This window comes from Pseudomyrmex gracilis, unplaced genomic scaffold, assembly GCF_002006095.1.
Source record: "Pseudomyrmex gracilis isolate BER0280 unplaced genomic scaffold, ASM200609v1 scaffold_14, whole genome shotgun sequence".
Classification (NCBI taxonomy): domain Eukaryota; kingdom Metazoa; phylum Arthropoda; class Insecta; order Hymenoptera; family Formicidae; genus Pseudomyrmex; species Pseudomyrmex gracilis.
In genome coordinates, this window is record NW_018020598.1 from 79,741 (window position 1) to 99,331 (window position 19,591).

At 37.4% G+C, this 19,591-nt stretch overlaps 1 protein-coding gene across 9 annotated transcripts in view; it reads right to left on the reverse strand.

Annotated features, from left to right (window-relative positions):
* Window positions 1-11,180, reverse strand: part of LOC109863862 (potassium/sodium hyperpolarization-activated cyclic nucleotide-gated channel 2) — a 40,860-nt gene extending 29,680 nt beyond the window's left edge. For 2 of the 9 annotated variants that reach the window (XM_020444498.1, XM_020444505.1), the window contains exons 1-2: window positions 9,229-9,511; window positions 7,867-8,137 (exon numbers count right to left, since the gene is read on the reverse strand). In XM_020444498.1, coding sequence (XP_020300087.1) covers window positions 7,867-8,137; window positions 9,229-9,400 — 443 coding nt within the window. In that variant the 5' untranslated portion in view covers window positions 9,401-9,511. Of the gene's footprint in view, window positions 1-7,866; window positions 8,138-9,228; window positions 9,512-10,906 lie in introns of those variants that run through there. The other 7 variants (XM_020444500.1, XM_020444497.1, XM_020444501.1 and 4 more) reach the window with 4 other exon arrangements.
* Between the last annotated feature and the right edge of the window lie 8,411 nt (window positions 11,181-19,591).

Below are 19,591 nucleotides of genomic sequence, written 5' to 3' on the forward strand. Positions count from 1 at the left end.
TATATATATATATATATATATATATATATATATATATATGCAAAAGTGCATAACATCGCCCGGATCCATATGCGCATTAGACCACGGAGAAACAAGTCGGAGCGAGGATCGATCGTATCGAGCAGGTTCTCGCGGATTGACTCGATTGAACTGCATTAAGTACCGCGCGCGCGTGTCAACATACTGTATAGTTTAGCTCGTGCATATTGCGAATGTGACTCGCGAAGTTTGTATTAGACGATGATTAACTGCTGCGAGCGCGCGATTTCAATTCATGATTATCGTTTTTGCGCGTCAGACGCAAGCAGATAGTTTCTCGTCGATTCCGCGAATTAAATACATAATGCGTTCCGCAGTACGCGAGGAAATCCCGCAAACCAGATATGATAATGAATTAGTGCCTGTCCCATAAAAAAAAAAAGAAAACTATACACACCCAACGAATTTGTATATTAATTTCTGTCTCACGTGTCAATAAAATGCGCAAGATTAGCTGATGGTTCTCTCGTCTTTCTTGAGATGCTTTCTGTTTCAAGCGCGAGGATATATTTTAAGACACGTGATGTTTTGCAAGCTCGTGTTAAACGGTGCTGTAAAATAGGATCCACTTGACCACTCGAGCGCACGTCGTTAATGGTTGCCGAATTATAACACACCGCAAAGCGATTCCTTCCTAATTTCCGTAGATAGAAAGAGAGCGAGGAAATAACTTTTAAAGTAAAATGATTGCAAAATAAATGCAAGAGACTGGAGATATTAGAAACAAGATGCGACATTTATGCATTTCTGGATGGAGAGAGGGTCTTTATGTAATGCGTTGCCGCAGTGCAATCGGTATTACATAAAGTAAGTGCACACCTCCGCTATTACAAACGCGCGTGAATTTGTAAATACGTTGTCGGCTTATTGTCATACACGTCTGTTTGTTGCGTCGCGGTTGTCACCAATGTAATGCTTCTCGGGAGACTCAAGAAGAGAAAGACCGACTATTTGTCTCAGAGTTGCTCGATTGAAGAGACACGTGTGGGACGACAAATTTATGTGCAAAAAATAGTTCCACACGATCGATTCTTGCGCAAGTATGGAAACAATTCAATCACGTGTTAATATCCGTGATATCGTAATGATCGTATGAAACACTTTGATGATAATATAATTACGATTGGATTACCAACCGAGCACATTTCCACTGATCACAAGACAGCTTAAGTATAATTGAATGATACACACATTTGCGTATATGTAATTATACTCATTTAATTATACTCAACAATGATACAATGAAAATCATCATCACACGAAACTGTAGTTCATATGTAAATGTAACAAGCGAGAATTTCGAATAAGGACAATCGCGAAGAAATACGCGCACACGCTTTGTCCACAAAATAACGCGATATATCCTAAGAGTCACACTTATCGCTCGCATTTGAATGTGAGGTTTTTTTTTACGGATGTTCGCATCGCTGCAGCGAAAAAATGCCTTGTTGTCACCTTGCGCAATCGAAGTGCGATGACATCGGCGAGCGCGCTAACGACACTTCTCCCTCGTCCCGATTCTAAACGGAGCGCACAGACGCGCACAGAGAGCGAACGCGATCGGAAACCGGCCGGCCGGTTGAAAATTGCAGAGGCCTTGTTCGGGTCTGCCCTATCATTAGGTACTTTGCAAATTTAAACAATGGTTTCCTACTGCCGCCAACACGAACCACCATCGTGATCGGTTATGGTCGGGCGTTACGCAACCGGCTATAGAAGAAGGGATCATGTGATGACCCTGATTGGGAGTAAAAACCAACGACGGGCAAAAAGGACTCTGGTCGTGAGAGAGCCAAAACTGAATTCAAAAAAACCGATGATAATCCGTCATCAGGGAAAAAAGTTTTATAGCGACGTATATTTAACTGAAACAATCACAACGATCGCGTGAGCGAGGCACGCGCCACACAGTTACGCCGGGAGTCGGTAATTGCATAATAAAAGGACGCCGTTCCCATTTAACGTCCCGTATAATTAATCGGCAAATAAAACATCGTGGCTGCGTAAGCTAAACGACGAACCATATAGTCGTTTGTGGTAGATCGTGTAACTCTCTGTTTCTTCTATATCGGTTACACAGATGACATAGAAGTACACTTCAAATGGAAAAGTCCGCTTAATCTCAATTCTTTTGTTTAACGCTGAAAGTGCGCGGCTCTTAATCTTGAAGTTAGTTTACTTAACGTCTACGGAGGAATACTACGTGTATTTTGCACGTCTTTTCTTTTATTTACTTTCTTTTTTTAGTTCAATGTTTTAATTAATTTATAATGCAATCTAGGTAGGTTGCGTGCCAGAAAAAGCGTGTGTAAATAATCACAATCGATTCTATCGATCTTGATTGTTGTCACTTTTATTTCGACGCTGATTGAACGTTTCTCGGATGTGTTTCTCGATTTATGTCGTACGAATCAAGAAGCACGGTACTGCCTTGCGCTGTTCAAGCGCGACTCGTTGCGCGTGTTTTTAAAAACGTAACTAAAATAAAGTCACGTGACACTGAGAAGAGGAAAAACAACATGTAACTAAAGTCACGTTACTTTTTAGTCACCTGTTGTTTTTCCACTCTTCTCTCTCACTAATTTTTTATTTTGATTTTCATTCGTTGTTTCTAACATCTCTCTAATGTGTAGTATATGGTTTGTAAGACATATGTATATACTAGCTGTCATTGTGGTGACAAGTTGTGTTCACTGACACTACACGTTAAAACAAAAACAATAATAGCACGTAGCGCGCACCTGTGTTGTGCTAGTGTATATATAAAGTGTGCTATATATTGTACTTATAAGGTGCATTTAAACAATTGCTCGAAAACCAATTACGTTATTCAAATGCATTTTTGATCCGTGTGTACGATCCTACACGTACGTAACAGAGTCGTTAAACTGTGCGAGTTTTTTTTGTGTTCTACATAATCGATTGTTCCTGACAGCATCTTAATTGCGCTCTCTCGTATTTCCCGTGACCAAAGAAACACGCCGGGCGAACGGACCCGTTCGAGTGAACGGGCATTCTAATTAAATCCGTTTCCGAACGAACGCGATTCGCGTCGCGAGGGAGGAGAGTAAACGATTCATTACTGTTCGATAGGAGATCCATCGCGATCGTATAAAAAAATTGGTGCCGCTAAAGTTAATACCTTCTTCCCGGAGGCAATGAGAACAGACGAATTAATTACGGGCCACATTGTGGTTTTTTTTTGCGCGCGCGACGCTCTCTCGAGCGACGGAAATACAGCGACAACAAACGACTGGGGCGTCTATGTACATCAAAGTGCACAACGTTTGCTGCTGGAGCGGCTTCAGGGTCGACGGGGATGATAGAATAGCCACGAGACTCTACGTCTTAATTGACCCGAGGGAATGCGCGGATATGAACCGCGCACATACGTAGAATATGCAGTCTGTCGTTGCATATATATTCTACACACATATTCATCATCGTTCCGTCTCTTGCGAGAAACGCCATACGAGATTAATAACGCCACGAACTAATCATTCTAAGCGAACGAATGAGCGTTCGCGTAATCGACTCCGATGCATTATTTTCATCGGTCAAAGGTCGGGATTTGCGAGCGGAATTAAAGCGAGGGTAATTCCAGAGCGACGCTGATAGTTTCGTCAGGAAATGGAAATGACGTATTTTTCGCGAAACAATTATCGAATGTAGATCGGATATGAAAACAAACAGATATGAATGTATAAATAAATTATTGAATCCGAGGAGCAATTAGCTCAGAACAGTTAATTAATTATTTTGTTGAGGAGGGTAGTTACATACACCAGTGTATACATATTCGTATAGTGCGATAGACGAATTCCCACCGCGGATCCAGACGCTTGCATATATTTTGGCAAATGTCATGAATAATGAATACTGGTTTACTTTGTACAAAAAAAAACCAAAAAAACTCGTACAGACACACAGATCAGATTGAGAAACAAATTTAATTCGTTTTTATGAATATTTGTGTTTTCGATTCCACAATATACTCAATAAAATACTGAGAACAAATACATCGATCGTCATTGTGTGATGAATTGGAGAGTCTAGAGGGAATTACCAGTCTCGGTGTATGTGTGCATACATACTCAATTGAGAGCGACACAATATTATTCCTCGCTATGAATTTCGATGTGTACATGTTTGTTCATTCAGTTGCCTGATAATATAATTCGATACATATATACGATACATATAATAGGTCTGTGAAATTACTGATTCACTCGTTTAAAACACAAAACAAAAACAAAAAACAATAAAATATAAAGTAATGAAATATTTATAAATTCCGTTCAATTTTTGTATTGTGGATTTGTAAAAACATGAAGCAAACATTAATTTCAAAATATTTCAAAATTCTGTTTAAAAATTAAATTTGCGTAACGTTTTTTTATTTTATATCTCAAGAAAAAAAAACAATTTATTTTGTTGCCAAAATGTTACAGATGCATCTCCGACTAATTTATTATTGTTGGCTTTCTAATGATCTAAAGGTTTTTAAAAGGAACAAATCTCAAATACGTTCAATGAAAGTCATTCCTCGAGCATGTGATTATCATCAGGCTCAAATATAGCCAACTAAGGACATGTGACTGTTGTCTCATAATAACGCACCACCAGTGACACCGTAGCCTCCAGTTTAATCGAATGATTATTCTGATATCATTCTCACAGATGCCGGACAAGCGGCGATGTACATTTATAAACACACGGTTGTAACTGGCTCGAGCCAGACTGGTCTCCTTCCACGAGTCCTCGTTTTCGCGATTTCGCAGAAACCGCTTCTTCTATTCAAGGTTTTCCTCCTTCAATTTTTGAGACATCACTCAGATTGCTTTTGGTCTTCTCGAGCAAAGTGTCTTTAATCGCAGATAATCTCCGCTATTTTCGCAAATACGCGCGGGTTCCGGATTACTCCGGAGTACTCGCGCGGTTGATCTTGCGCTTTGTCAAAACTTTCCTCTTTTCGCTTCGTTGCTTAATTCAACGTATACAATAGCCCGTTTCTCCGGATCTCTCGAACAATCTTCCTGAAGCGGAGAACGTAAAATACGAAATTTCTCTTTCGTTTGTCCGCCCGTCTTCGTGGGCGGTTGGTTACAAATTCACAGAAACGCTCAAGTGCGTCTTTTGCCGTTTATATCACATGCAGTCCAATCGTTTACTTTACGAACGAGCGTTTTGCGGTCATATGTTCTTTGTATGAATTACAAAACTGTATGTGGGAAGTCGTGCGCCTATTCGTGTTTCGACTATAAATTTCTGCTTGTTATTATTGTCGTTGGATCGTTTCGTTAGTAGACGCAATGACACATTCCTTGTATCTAATCGTGCGCTGTCATAAAATTCCCGTCGTTAATATATTACCGCTCAACTCGACCTCCCACGTGATCAATATCGTAAGCGACTTGTACTCGATCCTACTGCGATTTTTTTTCTAATTAATTGTACAGAAGATATAGCGCTTGAGGTCAGTTGTTCGGAATGCAGTTCTAATTGCTAATTACTCTTAAAAAGCTTGTCTTAATAAATGCTCTAGACCAGAAATGGACGATTGCGCAGCAATTCGGCACGTAGTAAAAATATTGTTTCTTTTTTTTCTCATCTAACATATTTCGCAATTTATACCTCATGAAGTCACACATACATATAATTCACATATACATATGATATTATTATGAGTCTCACGTACTCGCAGGAATGACATACTATGAATTATGGATTCACGAAACGTACGTGAGCGAAGGACGGCGATTTAGTGACATGTTAAAAAAGACGGAAGTAAGATTGTATCGCGAGCATTATCCGTCAGAAATTGTTTAATATACTACACTATTATATACATCTCAACGACTAATCGTAAAAAAACACCTCTTCCTAAAAGAAATAAATTTTAATTATATGTGTGCACCCACAGATTTAAAATAATATCTTTCTATGACATTGAAGTAAAATTATTGATTGAAATAAAATACTGGATAGAAATTTAATTTTGTAGATTTTTGAACTCTATCATATTGATCGAAAAATAATTACCGATATTTGTTGCATAGTTTGATAAACAGATACCGGTGTTCGTGTACGTCGTTGCTAACGACAGTCTTCGGTTACGCTCGAAATATCGTACGGAAAATGTGTATTGCTATTACCGAGGTCGCGAATTAAAGTTTCAATGTTCACAAGAGTATCGCGCGACCCGGTGGAATCGTAAAGGATGTTATGAGGATTCAATGTGTCCTCGATGCTGCTGGTAATTAGCTAAGATTCCGAACAGAAGCGCCGGGCAATTTCAGCCAATGGGACCCGCAAAAGTTGTATAGCCGGCGTATAGTGTTACGCGCATTATGAAACGGCGCGCTTGTTGTGCGCGGTTAATATCGTTCATTTGATATTGCAGCGAGGCGACATTCTCGTGCGGATTCGTTCCGTTAATTCGTCATAAACCGAAAGTTTCTTGTTTCGCAACGAACGTTGCGATTAAGACACAAAATGAAATTGTGCTAATTTCTTTGCAAAAGATTCGAAGACGAGATTCTGTGTCAGTTGACGTGTATTTTCAAGTAATCCCAGATATATAAAAAGACGATATTATGTTAAAAACCTAAATATAAAAAAATCTTTCTACTTAACACCGCACTCGGTGACAAATTTTTCCGAATGTCATCTCTTTTTATTCAAAATTGATAAATGATTCCGCAAAGCATACCGATAGTTAAGGATCACCATTTATTATTTGACGGATATAAGTAAACCAATGATAATTCTATTTCATTTACATGAGTTCTTAAACAGGCCAAACGATTCTCCGTGAGAAGCACATTCATAGTTCAGTGACGAATTGCGAGCCGTCAGTCGCGATAAGGTGACTCTTCGCAGGAAGCGAAAGGAGGCTTTAAAGGAGGCTCTTTCTGACAGTGTAAAGACTCGCGCTATTCCTTCTCCGGGCGAAGCTCGAGACTGTCACGACTTTACTGTACATGTGCATGACTAGATCTGCGATTCTTGCAATGCCATTGAATATTCCGCGCGACCCAGATCGATCGAAGCCGCGAGCGACACGTACCCAGGTCAAACGCGAGCTTTTGTGATCTCCGAAAACCGTCCCTGCTTGACGTGCGCGCGCGCGCGCTCTATAACTCGGGTCGACTCAAATAAGCCGCAACGATGAACGATCCCGGATACGGCAGATATTTTATTACGGCACAAAGACAGCTGCCTCACAATGTTCGAGTTGGGATTGTGGAGTTTGGAGCCGAAAAGTTTTGGCTCGTGGGCAAAAGTCGACGTTGCGGAACGCTGATGTACGCTCGCTTCGTTCGCCACTTTTGTCATTTATCATTTCCGCTGTTATTATATAACAGCAACTATTGAAACTCTTTTTGCAATGTGTAAGGTGGTTGATGGTCTTGTGGCAAACAATGTCACGCCACTGCCGTAATATTTGTGTTATATAATTAATTTATATATAAATTTTTTTTACATTTTTTTTATACAAAAAATAAATATTGATAAATACACGATGATTAATATTGCAAATTATTTTTTCAAAAAAAGTTACCTTTTTATTGACAACTAGAAAAAATATTTGTGTTTCGTAAAGAGCTTATCTAAAGAATTTGTTCTTTTTTTTCTCTCTATGTATGGAACGGGAAAACTGATCTCACACGCGAGTTTATTCGAGCAGACTTAGATATGAAGCTGCAACTAAAACCGGTATTTCTCTCGGTGGAACGTGTTTTCCAACCGGAACGAATGTGATAGCGCAAAATATTGATGCGGCCTGTTGAATGAGATCAAAGCTGATATAGTTGAAGAACTTACCGAAAACTAGAGCAAGGATGGATGACCCAGTGACCTGCGGCTTTTTGCCTGATTCGTTCTTTCATGAGCGCCTTCTTGCTGCCAAAGAGTTTCATGGCCAACTTGTTGTCGGTCGGCTGGAACAGGGCCTGAAGCTGATTCTTCAAGAAGCTCTGCTTGACCTCTTGGCCCGGTAGACCCGGGCCCAATTCCTCCTTCGGAGTCCCGTAGAGGGACACATCGTCCACTCCGAAGTGGACCTTGCCGCTGCCTTTGTAATTCATCTCGTTGCCTGCAACACACACGATGTCGAGATCGTATAAGATTTTGGCAATGGACCCGGTATATTTTCTCCGTATTTCATGACTTTTATTATCGTCCAATAGTGCGCGTAAAAATGTCGTATTGTCGGATAAATCCTGAAATCCCAGTCTCGAATCGTACAATAGCGGGTCGTACGAGATACAGTCGCGCGGTTGTACAACCACATTTGTAACTCACAACACGATAGCTTCAACACGTATCGCTCTTGATGTCGTCGCCCGAAATATCTTTATAACTCCAAAAGGCGTCTGCAAGGAATGTGGGAGATTCGAGTTCGACTTTGGCCAAGATGCTTTTTTTTTGCAACAAACAATTTAAATTTTGTAAGGAAGTGAATTCGGCGTTTCACACATTTGAAATGCAAACCAAGCATTCTGTGTATGTGAGGTTTTGAATTAAATTAAATTCGAATCTCCACGTGTATTAATTTACACATTAAAGAGAAGAAAATAAATGTGCATATAATTGCACATCCGACATATTGGCTCGTATCGATCCTAGTTGTACATTTTTGCGAGCTTTGAAATTGTAATAAAAAATACATTCCCGGAATTTAATAGAGAAAACTCGTTTCTCGAAGCAACTTGTGCTATTCTTCAAACTCGTTTTGTATGACGCGCGGATAACACATGAGTAACAAGCGATGATGAATAAGTTACTCAAATTCACTTGTTAATTTGAATCAATTTCAATGCAGAGAGCTTCGTAATTGCGAATTATTATTCTCTGTAAGTGACTGACTTTATGTGTAGAAGTATACATATATTAATATAAATATGCAATTATAATAATTACATTAAACAATTTATTGCGTAATCTATTGTGCGTACTGATTAATAATTCTAGCTTGTAATGTATTACGTGCTAATTTTATAAATGATTAATTACGTTTCAAGTTTAGTAGTTTTATGTTGAACATGAATTTTACTGGAGCGACTTTGTTTTATATGTACGCGAAATAATAAAATTTCAACGAGTAACATTGTCAGGTTTATTTCCGTTTACGAAATACGTACTAACAAAGTCGACGACGACGGACTTTAAAGTTTAAACACTCACCGGGTTTACGCGGTTTACGAACAGTCCATAACGTCAAGCTCGAGATAACATTCTCGTACGATTTCCATGAGGTTATATCGTTAAAACCGTTTTGCGACGGATTGGTGTTCTGTCGCAATAGCGGTTTTTCCTGTCCCGTGGAGACCGATCCTCCTTCTTGGATGTGCACCATCGCGACAAAGTTCAAAACGCGAGCGAGATGAATACGCGGAGAGTAGTCGCGTTGACCCGGTCGCGAGACGCAGATCCACGCGCAAGAATCACTTTAACTAACGGAACAAGGACGTGGAAGAAGCGCGAGAAGAGACGCGTATCCACTGACCGGTTTTAGCCGGACGAACGAGTACATATGCCCGTTTCTTTTTTTGTATATGTTGGTATACGCTAATCTCTACCAAGACGCTCCACCATATAATCCCTGCCGATACACGTCACATTGGCGTAAGAGATCAAGTATCGCAATTTATCGCGTTCGTCGCACGTTGCTGCGTGCACGTAATGAATCATATTTTGCATGTACACAATGAGGCATACGAAATAACATTGTTGCATTATAATTGCAATCAAAGCAAAAGAAGTGAAAAAAAAAAAAAACTGAAAACTGCAACGTATAGAACATATGAGTTTCTTAATCGTTATATTTTGAAATGCAATGGAAATGCAATGCAAATGAAAGTTAAACATTCCGATACAACACAGAGTTTATTAGCGGGATTTGAATTAAACAGCCTCTTATTCTCCGAAGCATCCGCGAATATGATAATTAGTTTCTTGTAAAACAAATCGCTTTACGCTGTATCGTACATTCAAATGAACGAGACTTGTGCGAGATTTAAAATTTTTTCACATTTTTAAAATGTTTATCGTATTATGTGGCATCGTTAATTCTCGCTTTGTATTTCAATTATTTCCTTAACAAAATTTCGCGACCCTTTCTCCCTCATCAACTATATTGTGCACATTTCGTCAGCGCAAGTATGTCACATTGCTCACTTCCGCATTGTGTCCGGTGGACAATACGTTCGTTACACACATACGTACGTGTCACATGTACGATCAATGATTTACGAAATTTCACCACAAACACCACACAATATGACAGTTGTAGTGTCTGTTCTACAAAAAACGGACTTCGATAATTATTGATTATACAAATTATTTGAACACAAACGCGTGTAACGTGTGTAACCTCGGTATATAGATCGTTGTAACATTTCACTTTGATAAATTGTTATCGATCGTGAATCAAGAAAAATTCCACGTATAATTTCACGGCCAGACTCTGAGGTCGCGGGCCGTGATTTAGTACAACTAACCATTAACAGATAACGCTGGATATTACAGTAGAAGCGACGCAGCGTGTAACACACAATTGTGGTGTAAATTTATGTTGCAATGATTCATTTCTCGTGCCGTTAGAAACGATATATCGTTTTATTAAAAAGAATCATTGAAATCGTTATTTTTACTCTTATTCTTCAGATCCCGTTAAGAAGTTAGTTCGTGAAGAATTTACGTTAAAAAAATAAAAATTTATAATAGCTCTAACGGGTTCTCTCACGAGAGCGCACGCTCATGTACTATTACACTATCCAGATAAACGACATTCCTACTGAAGTGAAACTTTTCCGTCCGTTTCTATCATGTATATACAAGAGCAGTATTACTCCATACACACCTGTATCGCCCAGAAAATCAGTGATGAGCAGGGTCTCGTCGTCTAGAGCTGTGACAAGACTGTCCGTGCAAGTGTTGGTGTTCTCGATGCTGATTTTGATGCTGTCATCTTTGTTGAGCCGTGGATGATTATTCGCGGGGTTGTTACCGGCGTGGCAGTTGTTGCCGGCCTGCTGCTGGCCGAGCTGGTGATGGGGAGAGCGCACAGATTCGGTGCTGCTGGTGTGCAGGCTCACCCCTGTGGTCGCTCTTCCGTTCACCAGCCGTAGGCTCGGTGCCCGTCGACCACCACCACCACCCCCTCCTCCTCCTCCTCCTCCTCCCCCGCCTCCTCCACCGCCGCCACCACCGGCGCCGGTTACAGAACGACCGCCGCCACCGCCACCGCCACCGCCACCGCCCTCGCCCTCCCTGTAACAACAGAAATTGTTCGATGCTTTCTTGATCTTGTTTCCGTTTAAGCGATGGATGCTAAACTACTTTTAACAGAGCTCGTCGTCAATTGATTCTCAACGATTTCCTTTGACTACGCGGAGAAAAAGAGAAAAAGTGCGGTATTAAAGTGTTGAACAAGGGATTTTGCGATACTCTTCATCGATAAAAAAAGACATTAGTTTTCCTATGTCGTACTTTGATTGGGCGCTCTATGTTTTTGCAGTTTGTAGAGTTGTAGAGGTAACTTTTCACTTTTCTGCATGTTGAATACATCAAAGTCCGATTGGAATTGGAGCATCGACGAGGCGCAGTGCAGTAAAGCAATTTTCGTGCTATTCGTGTATGTGTATATTATTATGGAAATGTTTGTGCAACGACATTTCGTTTGTAGCATGTGCAAAGATTTATTGTAATAATAAAAGCTGTATCGCGCGAATATATGTTATATTTTCTAGTATTTTATAAAAATATAAGTATATATACTTATATTATTAAATTAATATTATAATTAATATTATAATAATATTATATTAAAATATAAGTATACTTATATATTAAAACAGTAGACTTTTCATATTTTGAAATGAAAGAAACGTACGTTTGTTTTTATGTTATTTTTCTCAAATAATATATTGTAAACGCGCCTTCGATTTACACGGTTACACTAAAGTTATTTTTTCTTGTTTGCCGGTTCGACAACAGATTATAACGGCGGCAGGGTATAAGTGACGATCCAAGCTCGGTGATTGAATTTATACAGTTCATTCACGATAAACTGATAGTGGACTAAATATTCTAGTGTGAGTTTAAAAATGTTCGCGAGACAAGCTGAAGTTCCGTTCGCTCTTGACACGTTCCCGGCAAAGACGTATCGTACAGTGAGGAATAATCGGCGAGCTGCGGAGCCGCTACTTTCAAGTAAACATATTTTGTTTGCAACAGTTACATGTATTTAGTCCATAAAATATCTTTAACAACCAATTGGCGCCCTTTAACACCAAGCTGCTTTCCACAAGTTTAAGCTTATTTGTCTACGAACCGTGATTATAATAAATAACAGGTTATTATATTCGAACGGAACCACCAGCCTTTGCAAACGTTCGAGAAGTTCGCGATGAAAATACAAATGACGAAATATAATATTCGGAACTTTCTCGAACATGTATCAGTCTGATGAGATGAGAGAAAGAGAGTGAGAGAGAGAGAGAGGAAGAACAACGTTACATATATGATCAAAATACACAAGACATTGATTCAAGAAAAAGTTAAATAGAGGATCTAATGGTCTCCTATGCATCACATGTTGACCGTCGCTGATATCGACAGCTCGCTCGACGTGAAACCTAATACCAGCAAAGCTGGTAATGCGTTTTCTTACCATGACGTCCAACGTACCACCCGATGCGCTGCTGTGAATAGATCACAAAATCTCGGTGTTTTGCAACAGAGTAAAATTGAGTATAGCGTGAGCGATATACTTTTTTTTTACGCGTGAATACAACATCTCTCATTATCGTGCGAATCATCGGCACGTGTATTAATGATCGCTTATTTCTCCTATACATATATATATGTATATATATGTACATCGTGAATATCAATAACTCGAAGCGCCGTGAATTTTAAACGCGCGAGCGTGACATCGATTGCAGCGAAAGTGCAATGTTATCGCTCCCTCACGCTTTACGCACATGACATAAATCAAATGTGTCCTCATAGCCATGGATTAAACTGTATTACCGAAATTGTTAGAAACCGCAGCTGCGATAGCGGAACTGATAATGTATGTGTGGGAATAACTTCGTCGATTCTGTGTTAATTAAGTTCCGCAGCGCGTGACAAAATTTTAAATTATTCAATCGTTAAACGATTGTTTTTTATCAGTTTAAAAAAAAAAAATTAAGACACAAATTACACACGGCAAAAAAGTAAATTAATTGGGTCAAATTGGAAAAGCCATTAAGAAACGCTTAGAAATCGGTCCCGAAAATAAAATTTCATTATTTGTTTTGACAGTTTCTCGTCGATGAATTTTTTTTTCTTTTATCGTAATTATAAAGCGCGATATAGCGCGCACACACACACAGTTTTCCGTGTGAACGCAGGTTTTATCGAGACATGCAACCCGTTTTATTCGTCCAAGCAATAACCGAATATAATGCAATTTGCGTCGCGTCGTTGTTGCATCAATCGCGCGGTTCGTCTGTCCACGCGCTCCACGTATATTTGGCGTAAGAAAAACAAATCGTTGGAAATTCTATCGCGTTGATCTGAAGCGCGCATAGTGAGAAATCCTGGATGTATACCTGCTATATTAATACGCGAGAATCATTTCGTAATAATAATGGCGCGCGCCGACATGACGGAAAAACAAATATATCACAAGAAGATATAAAGAGAGACCTCGAAGAAAAATCTACGTAAAAATAGTTAACGCCGAGCATCCGGCTGGCTTTGCCACGTGCGATTTGTAAGGACGACTAGCTCTTCCGGAAGAGCAGCTTGTGAGAGAAGCGTCAGCAGCAACAGTTAGGAGAGGACCACCAATGAGAAGTGCTTCGCGAAGTACTTCGCTCTCGACACACACACACACACAGGGAGAGTTGAAAATGTAGAAGGATACAAATGCTTGGAATATATTGGGATGGGAAGTATAAGGAGAAGACAGACAATTACAAAAAAACAAGAGAATAATAAATAGCCTAAGAATGCATATGATGGTGGTTGAATTATATGCTATTCAAGGACAATAATATTCGAATAAATCCAACAGTAAATCTGAATGTGTGTTACAGGGCGAATTAAATTGCGGATAAAACTTTGTGTGTCGTTTCTGTCAATAATATTATATAATTATATAACATATTAATTATATACTTATAATGTTGTTCGCGAATTAGTCATTGTTTATTATAGAAAAACACAAAACCAAATATAGCTTTTCAATAACAAGATAGTAGGTAGGTGGCGGATGTATTCGGCTTTTACAGAATTAAATAATTTCATTTACAGAGAAATCCAGTTTATACCAAGTTACGGTAAGATTTACTATTGTCCGCATCAACTGACACACACACACATGCGCGTTTGTATCTTTGTATATCCGAACGAACTTTAGCCGCGCGCTGGAATCTATTTTAAGAAACCTTGCTCCTTCGCGCCAGGTGATGCGGTCGAAGCAAGAAGCATCCGAGTGTCGAGATGTGTGTCTGTGTGTGCACCTCTCGAAAAAATTCACGACCGTCGGAGGATAAAAAAGAGTGTCAAGGTTTACTTTCGATTACTATAGCTTTTTTAATTTGCCAAATGACACGCAAGCCAAGGGAACGTCGATCCCCCGACTGTGTCTTTGACGAGATTAAATTGTCGACGCGGGTGTCTTTCTGAATATTACCTTCGAGATTAATCGTGCGAGATATAATTAAATTCCATTAATGTTTAATATATGATTATGATATTTAGAGAATTGTTATTTTTACTATTCGGAAGAAAAAAGAAGAGATTCGTCAGCACATCAAGCGAATAGATTCCTTATCATAACGCTGCTGCACCTCGTGTATTATATATATTGATTGCGTTTTTATTGCTCGACTTAAATTCGACAATTAATTACACTCACGGAAAGGCAAATTGAATCGAGTGTAAATCAATACCGATGTCGCATCTCGCTTCGCTCGCGCTACAGACAAAATTTTAATAAGGAGCCTAATCACGAGAAATACTTTCAACGTGAACCAAATTAAGATGAAACGTAGTTATAAACACTTTAATGTGATCGATACGGACGTATATAGCACCTTATAAGCAATTACCTCTTGACATAATAGAGAATTATGTTTTATGAAGTCGTAAAACTGAGTTTTGCACCTGTGTACGCTATGATAAGTTAAATCATTTTAATCAGCAAATATTTTTCGGAAACATTGCATTTAGTTTAGAAATTTAAGCAATTTTTCTTTTTCATAAAGCACTTAATATCATTGTAAATATTAATGCTAATATTAATTAAAGAATATTACACGTATATATACGTGTAATATTCCACTATAGTTACTCCACTATATAACATATATAGTAAGACGTTCTAATTACAGTAATATGTTTCCATTATATAACGCTTATACTTGTTCACGTACTTAACTAATAATAAACTGACCGCAAATATATTAAATAATGCGGTGAACAAGGAAAAAGATGATTGTTCCTTTTAACGCATTTTCTTGCTAATAATGTTCACATTCTACGTCGTAGCAAAGATTACAAGTTTTACATAATTGCAGCAGCGTATCTTGATGGCTCTTTAATCTTCCGTTAATCATGCTAGTTTGCATTTCACGTGTCTTCACGACTTGTCACGTGTTTGTGCAAACAATTATGACGTGAATTACAAAATTATGCTTTGATTTATTATACAATATTGAAGAAAAATGTGCCGTATGCGGAAGTTTATATAAAAACTCCATCTTTACATATTCATTTTTCGAATAATTAAGGATTTTGCGGAACTTTTACAAATTTAAAAGTGAGGTTTTTCTTGAGACAGAGTTTTGAGGATATTGTCACGTGCAGTAATTTTTTTGTCACATATAAATGGTAAAAATCTCGATATTTAAACTTTTTTCGCTCGCACGCGCGTCAAAATTAAGAAATTAATATTGCAAACATGAAAATTTATGCTTTCATATTTTTATCATTTTACATTTTCAATAAATGTAAAATTTGAGATTTCCATTCACGCGAAAAATAATATTCCAGAATGCGTGTGGTCAGAAATTCATCAGTTTCACACGACCTCTCAATAATGTCATATAATTGCCGAATTGACGTCATCAGGTATATGTAGCGACTGTGACCGTGCAAAATTGTACGTCGTCGATGATAATTTTTAATTGCCTTTCATCTAAAAACTGTGAAATTCAAGAGAACGGCTTTTGTATGATTTATCGTTGCAAAAACGATATTGATGAAAAAACATTATAAATAAGATATTTTATGTATTTTTACGTTTATATGTGAAGAAATACGAACAAGAATTTATTTTAGTGCAATTTAACGTAGTTTCAATTATTCTAAAGAATAATAAGTATATAATTTCGGTCATATACTCTTAAGGTAACATGCTCAACGAGATTCGAATTTTCCTTAGCACAAAGTCGTATCGCAAGTCGAGCTTGAAAATTCGAGCTAGCGAGTTGAAATAAACAGAACGCCTTTCACATGGCACGTAAATATGCCCACCGCGGCTCTCTGGCAATTTATAACTGCGAATTTATGCCGTTGGGATGTACAAGTTCCTCGTCATAGCGCATTAAACGTTCCGCATATTAAACGCTCCGCCGCTTATGAGTAACAATATGACTTCGAAAGTGGCATTAGTTAGAAAAAAGAAAACTCATTTACGACAATCTTTCTCGCGCGGCTGTGAAATATTTTCAATGAATTAGTGGAGATTAAGGCGGAAATATTTCTCAACAATGTAATTGTTAAGCAACAACAAATTAAAACCAAATTAATAAGAAATCATTTCAGATTTAAATTTTGAAATGCATATTTATTAGTTTTTTGGGGAGAGTTAAAATATATTTAAAATGCAAGTAAAATTTTTCATTTATTTCCAGATACTACATCGTTTAGAGTTTTACCTGATATAATATTATGTCATGTTGTGTATGTACGTTTGACGTTGAAAATTCAATATATACGGTACGAAATATCTATCATCGATATTTCTGTTTCATGTAGGTTTCAAACGTTCCAAAACTTAAACTGTTGTTGTTTTTGTTGACCTCGAATTTATATAATTAATTGACGTACGCCATTTTTGTGCACAGTAATTTGTTTTAATCTGTTAAGTACGTCAGATGCAAGGACTTGATTGTGAAAACGGAGAATTTTAACATCTTTTAAGGAAAACCTTGTCCAAATCTTGTGTGACGAATGAATTCTCGATGAGTCCACACTTTCGAGATCGCATACTGCTTATTTATATAAAAATATGTATATTTTGGCATACATAAATATAACATTTCTATATCGTTAGAATAGATAATATCGGATCTATGATATAAAGTTCTAGTAACGTGGAGTAGAATATATTTTTCGAATTTAACGTTTCAATGTAAATAATAAATATATACACAAAATATATACGCACATATGTGTATATCAACAATAAAATCTACTATTAAAACTTATTGTTAGTATAAGAGAATTGTTTATTACTAATTTATTTTCTCTCTTCGAAATATAGTGTATCATACTAAATTATTTAAAATATCTACATAAACATATATACGTGGCTAACCAACTGTAAGGAAATGTTATAAATTCTTTCAATATTTACATATTTACATACAAATCGGAAATGCTGTTTGTCTGTGTCAATAAAGTCGGCGTTGCATCTCGGCGAACCGGTGAATGACTGAGATTTTTGAGGAATTTCCTACTTACGCCCGAAATAATACGGCACCACAATGCGGCGTACAAAGGTTTCGAGAACAGTGCGGCTCGGTCTATATGCGATCTCCTTTGCCGTATGAAATGCATTATGCCTCGCGGCTTTTTACCTGACGAGACACGGCGCGCAAGTGCGGTCTCAATTAATTCCGGTGAATCGAGTGCTCTGAAATGGCATCCAACCGTCAAATCGTGCGTCGCGTTATAAGTATGTATGTATTCTCTTTGCGCGAAACACGGCAAAACTTTATTACTCAAATTTCGATTGTCTATATTCTGTTTGCACAGAATCGAAATCTGTGCAATAAAATTTCTATGTGTGAACGAACTATAAGCAAATAAAATTTAAAGGCCAAGTACGAGATCTGAAAATGACTATTGTGGATTTGGGCAAAAATTTTCTGTACAAACCAAATATAGACAAACGGGATCTGTGCAACAGTCGATCTGGACGAAGAAATTCTTGGCAAACGGAATCTTCCTGCGAAACATGCGTTTATGTACAATACATACATGTACATGAAACACATGTTTCGTTTCATATTTAATTGAGAGTTTTTTCTCTCATTGCCTCTTATTTAGTTGCCGTTACAATGTAGGTCGTACGCAATTTACCAATGTTGACCGAATTTTCTCCTTCGGGAATTCATCGTACATGACGAATCGCGGCGATATTGCATGCAAAGATTTTAGAGGTTTTTTTAAATTATTCATATTCTAGAACTTGGTTATTAAACATATACTCGAATATATGTACGATCTGGTACATTATAAATGATTTATGTTTGCGTCAATACATCGTTCAATCATTAATCAATTGTCGCAAATAATTAATTTCTGCAACACTGCGCACAACATTATATAAAATAACGATGGCAACAATATATTGTGATTTTGATTTACGTGAATACAATTTGTTACGTTCGAAACTACGTTATTTTATGTCTACTAGCCGAAACATTTAGTCGTTATTACATATTAATATACGAAAATAGGTTTAGTTATAAAAAAGTTTACAATTATAAAAATTAAAATACGTGACAAAACAAACTGAATTCTCGTACAATGTATTATTTGTTTTGACCTTTACAAGATATGCACGTTTTTGTCGTCACTACAGTTATTTTTATTATATTTATTATATTTATTATGTTGTTTTGTACATGAAATTATTAAAGTATCATATATTGCTGGTATAAAATATAAAATAGATTCCTATTTGCTTGGAATTAGTAATCGAATCTGATCGGGTCTGATCGAAAATAGCTTTCTTCTTCAACTAAATTATCAGTATCAATATTGTGAACACTCTCGGGAAATGCTTTGCAAAATTATTGGTTTGATTGGTCTTTTGCTGTCACAATGTGCACGTAATTTCTGCACTTAAGCTTAATCGCTTAAGGTCTTAAGTATAAGTCTATAGTAATGCTACTTTCTTATTATATTGAAAAGTTGCCAGATATTTTTACTCTGTTGCCAGAATGATATTTCAATGCTATTTATAATCTATTTAATTGCAATATATCTTTTTCTCTTTGTGTGTGTATTAAATTTAATTAATAATTTTATTCCGACTATAAAAATATTTTTAATTCTCATTTTAATTATATAAACCTCGAAGCTATTTCGTAGAAATATTTTATTTCATGATATGGAATTTTCGATGTAGGAATTTCTCTCTCTCTCTCTCTCTCTCTCTCTCTCTCTCTCTCTCTTTCTCTTTCAAAATGCTGAAAAAGTGTGTTTATTTTTCAAAATCCAAAGTTGTATAACTTTTCTATGAAACAATTACGAC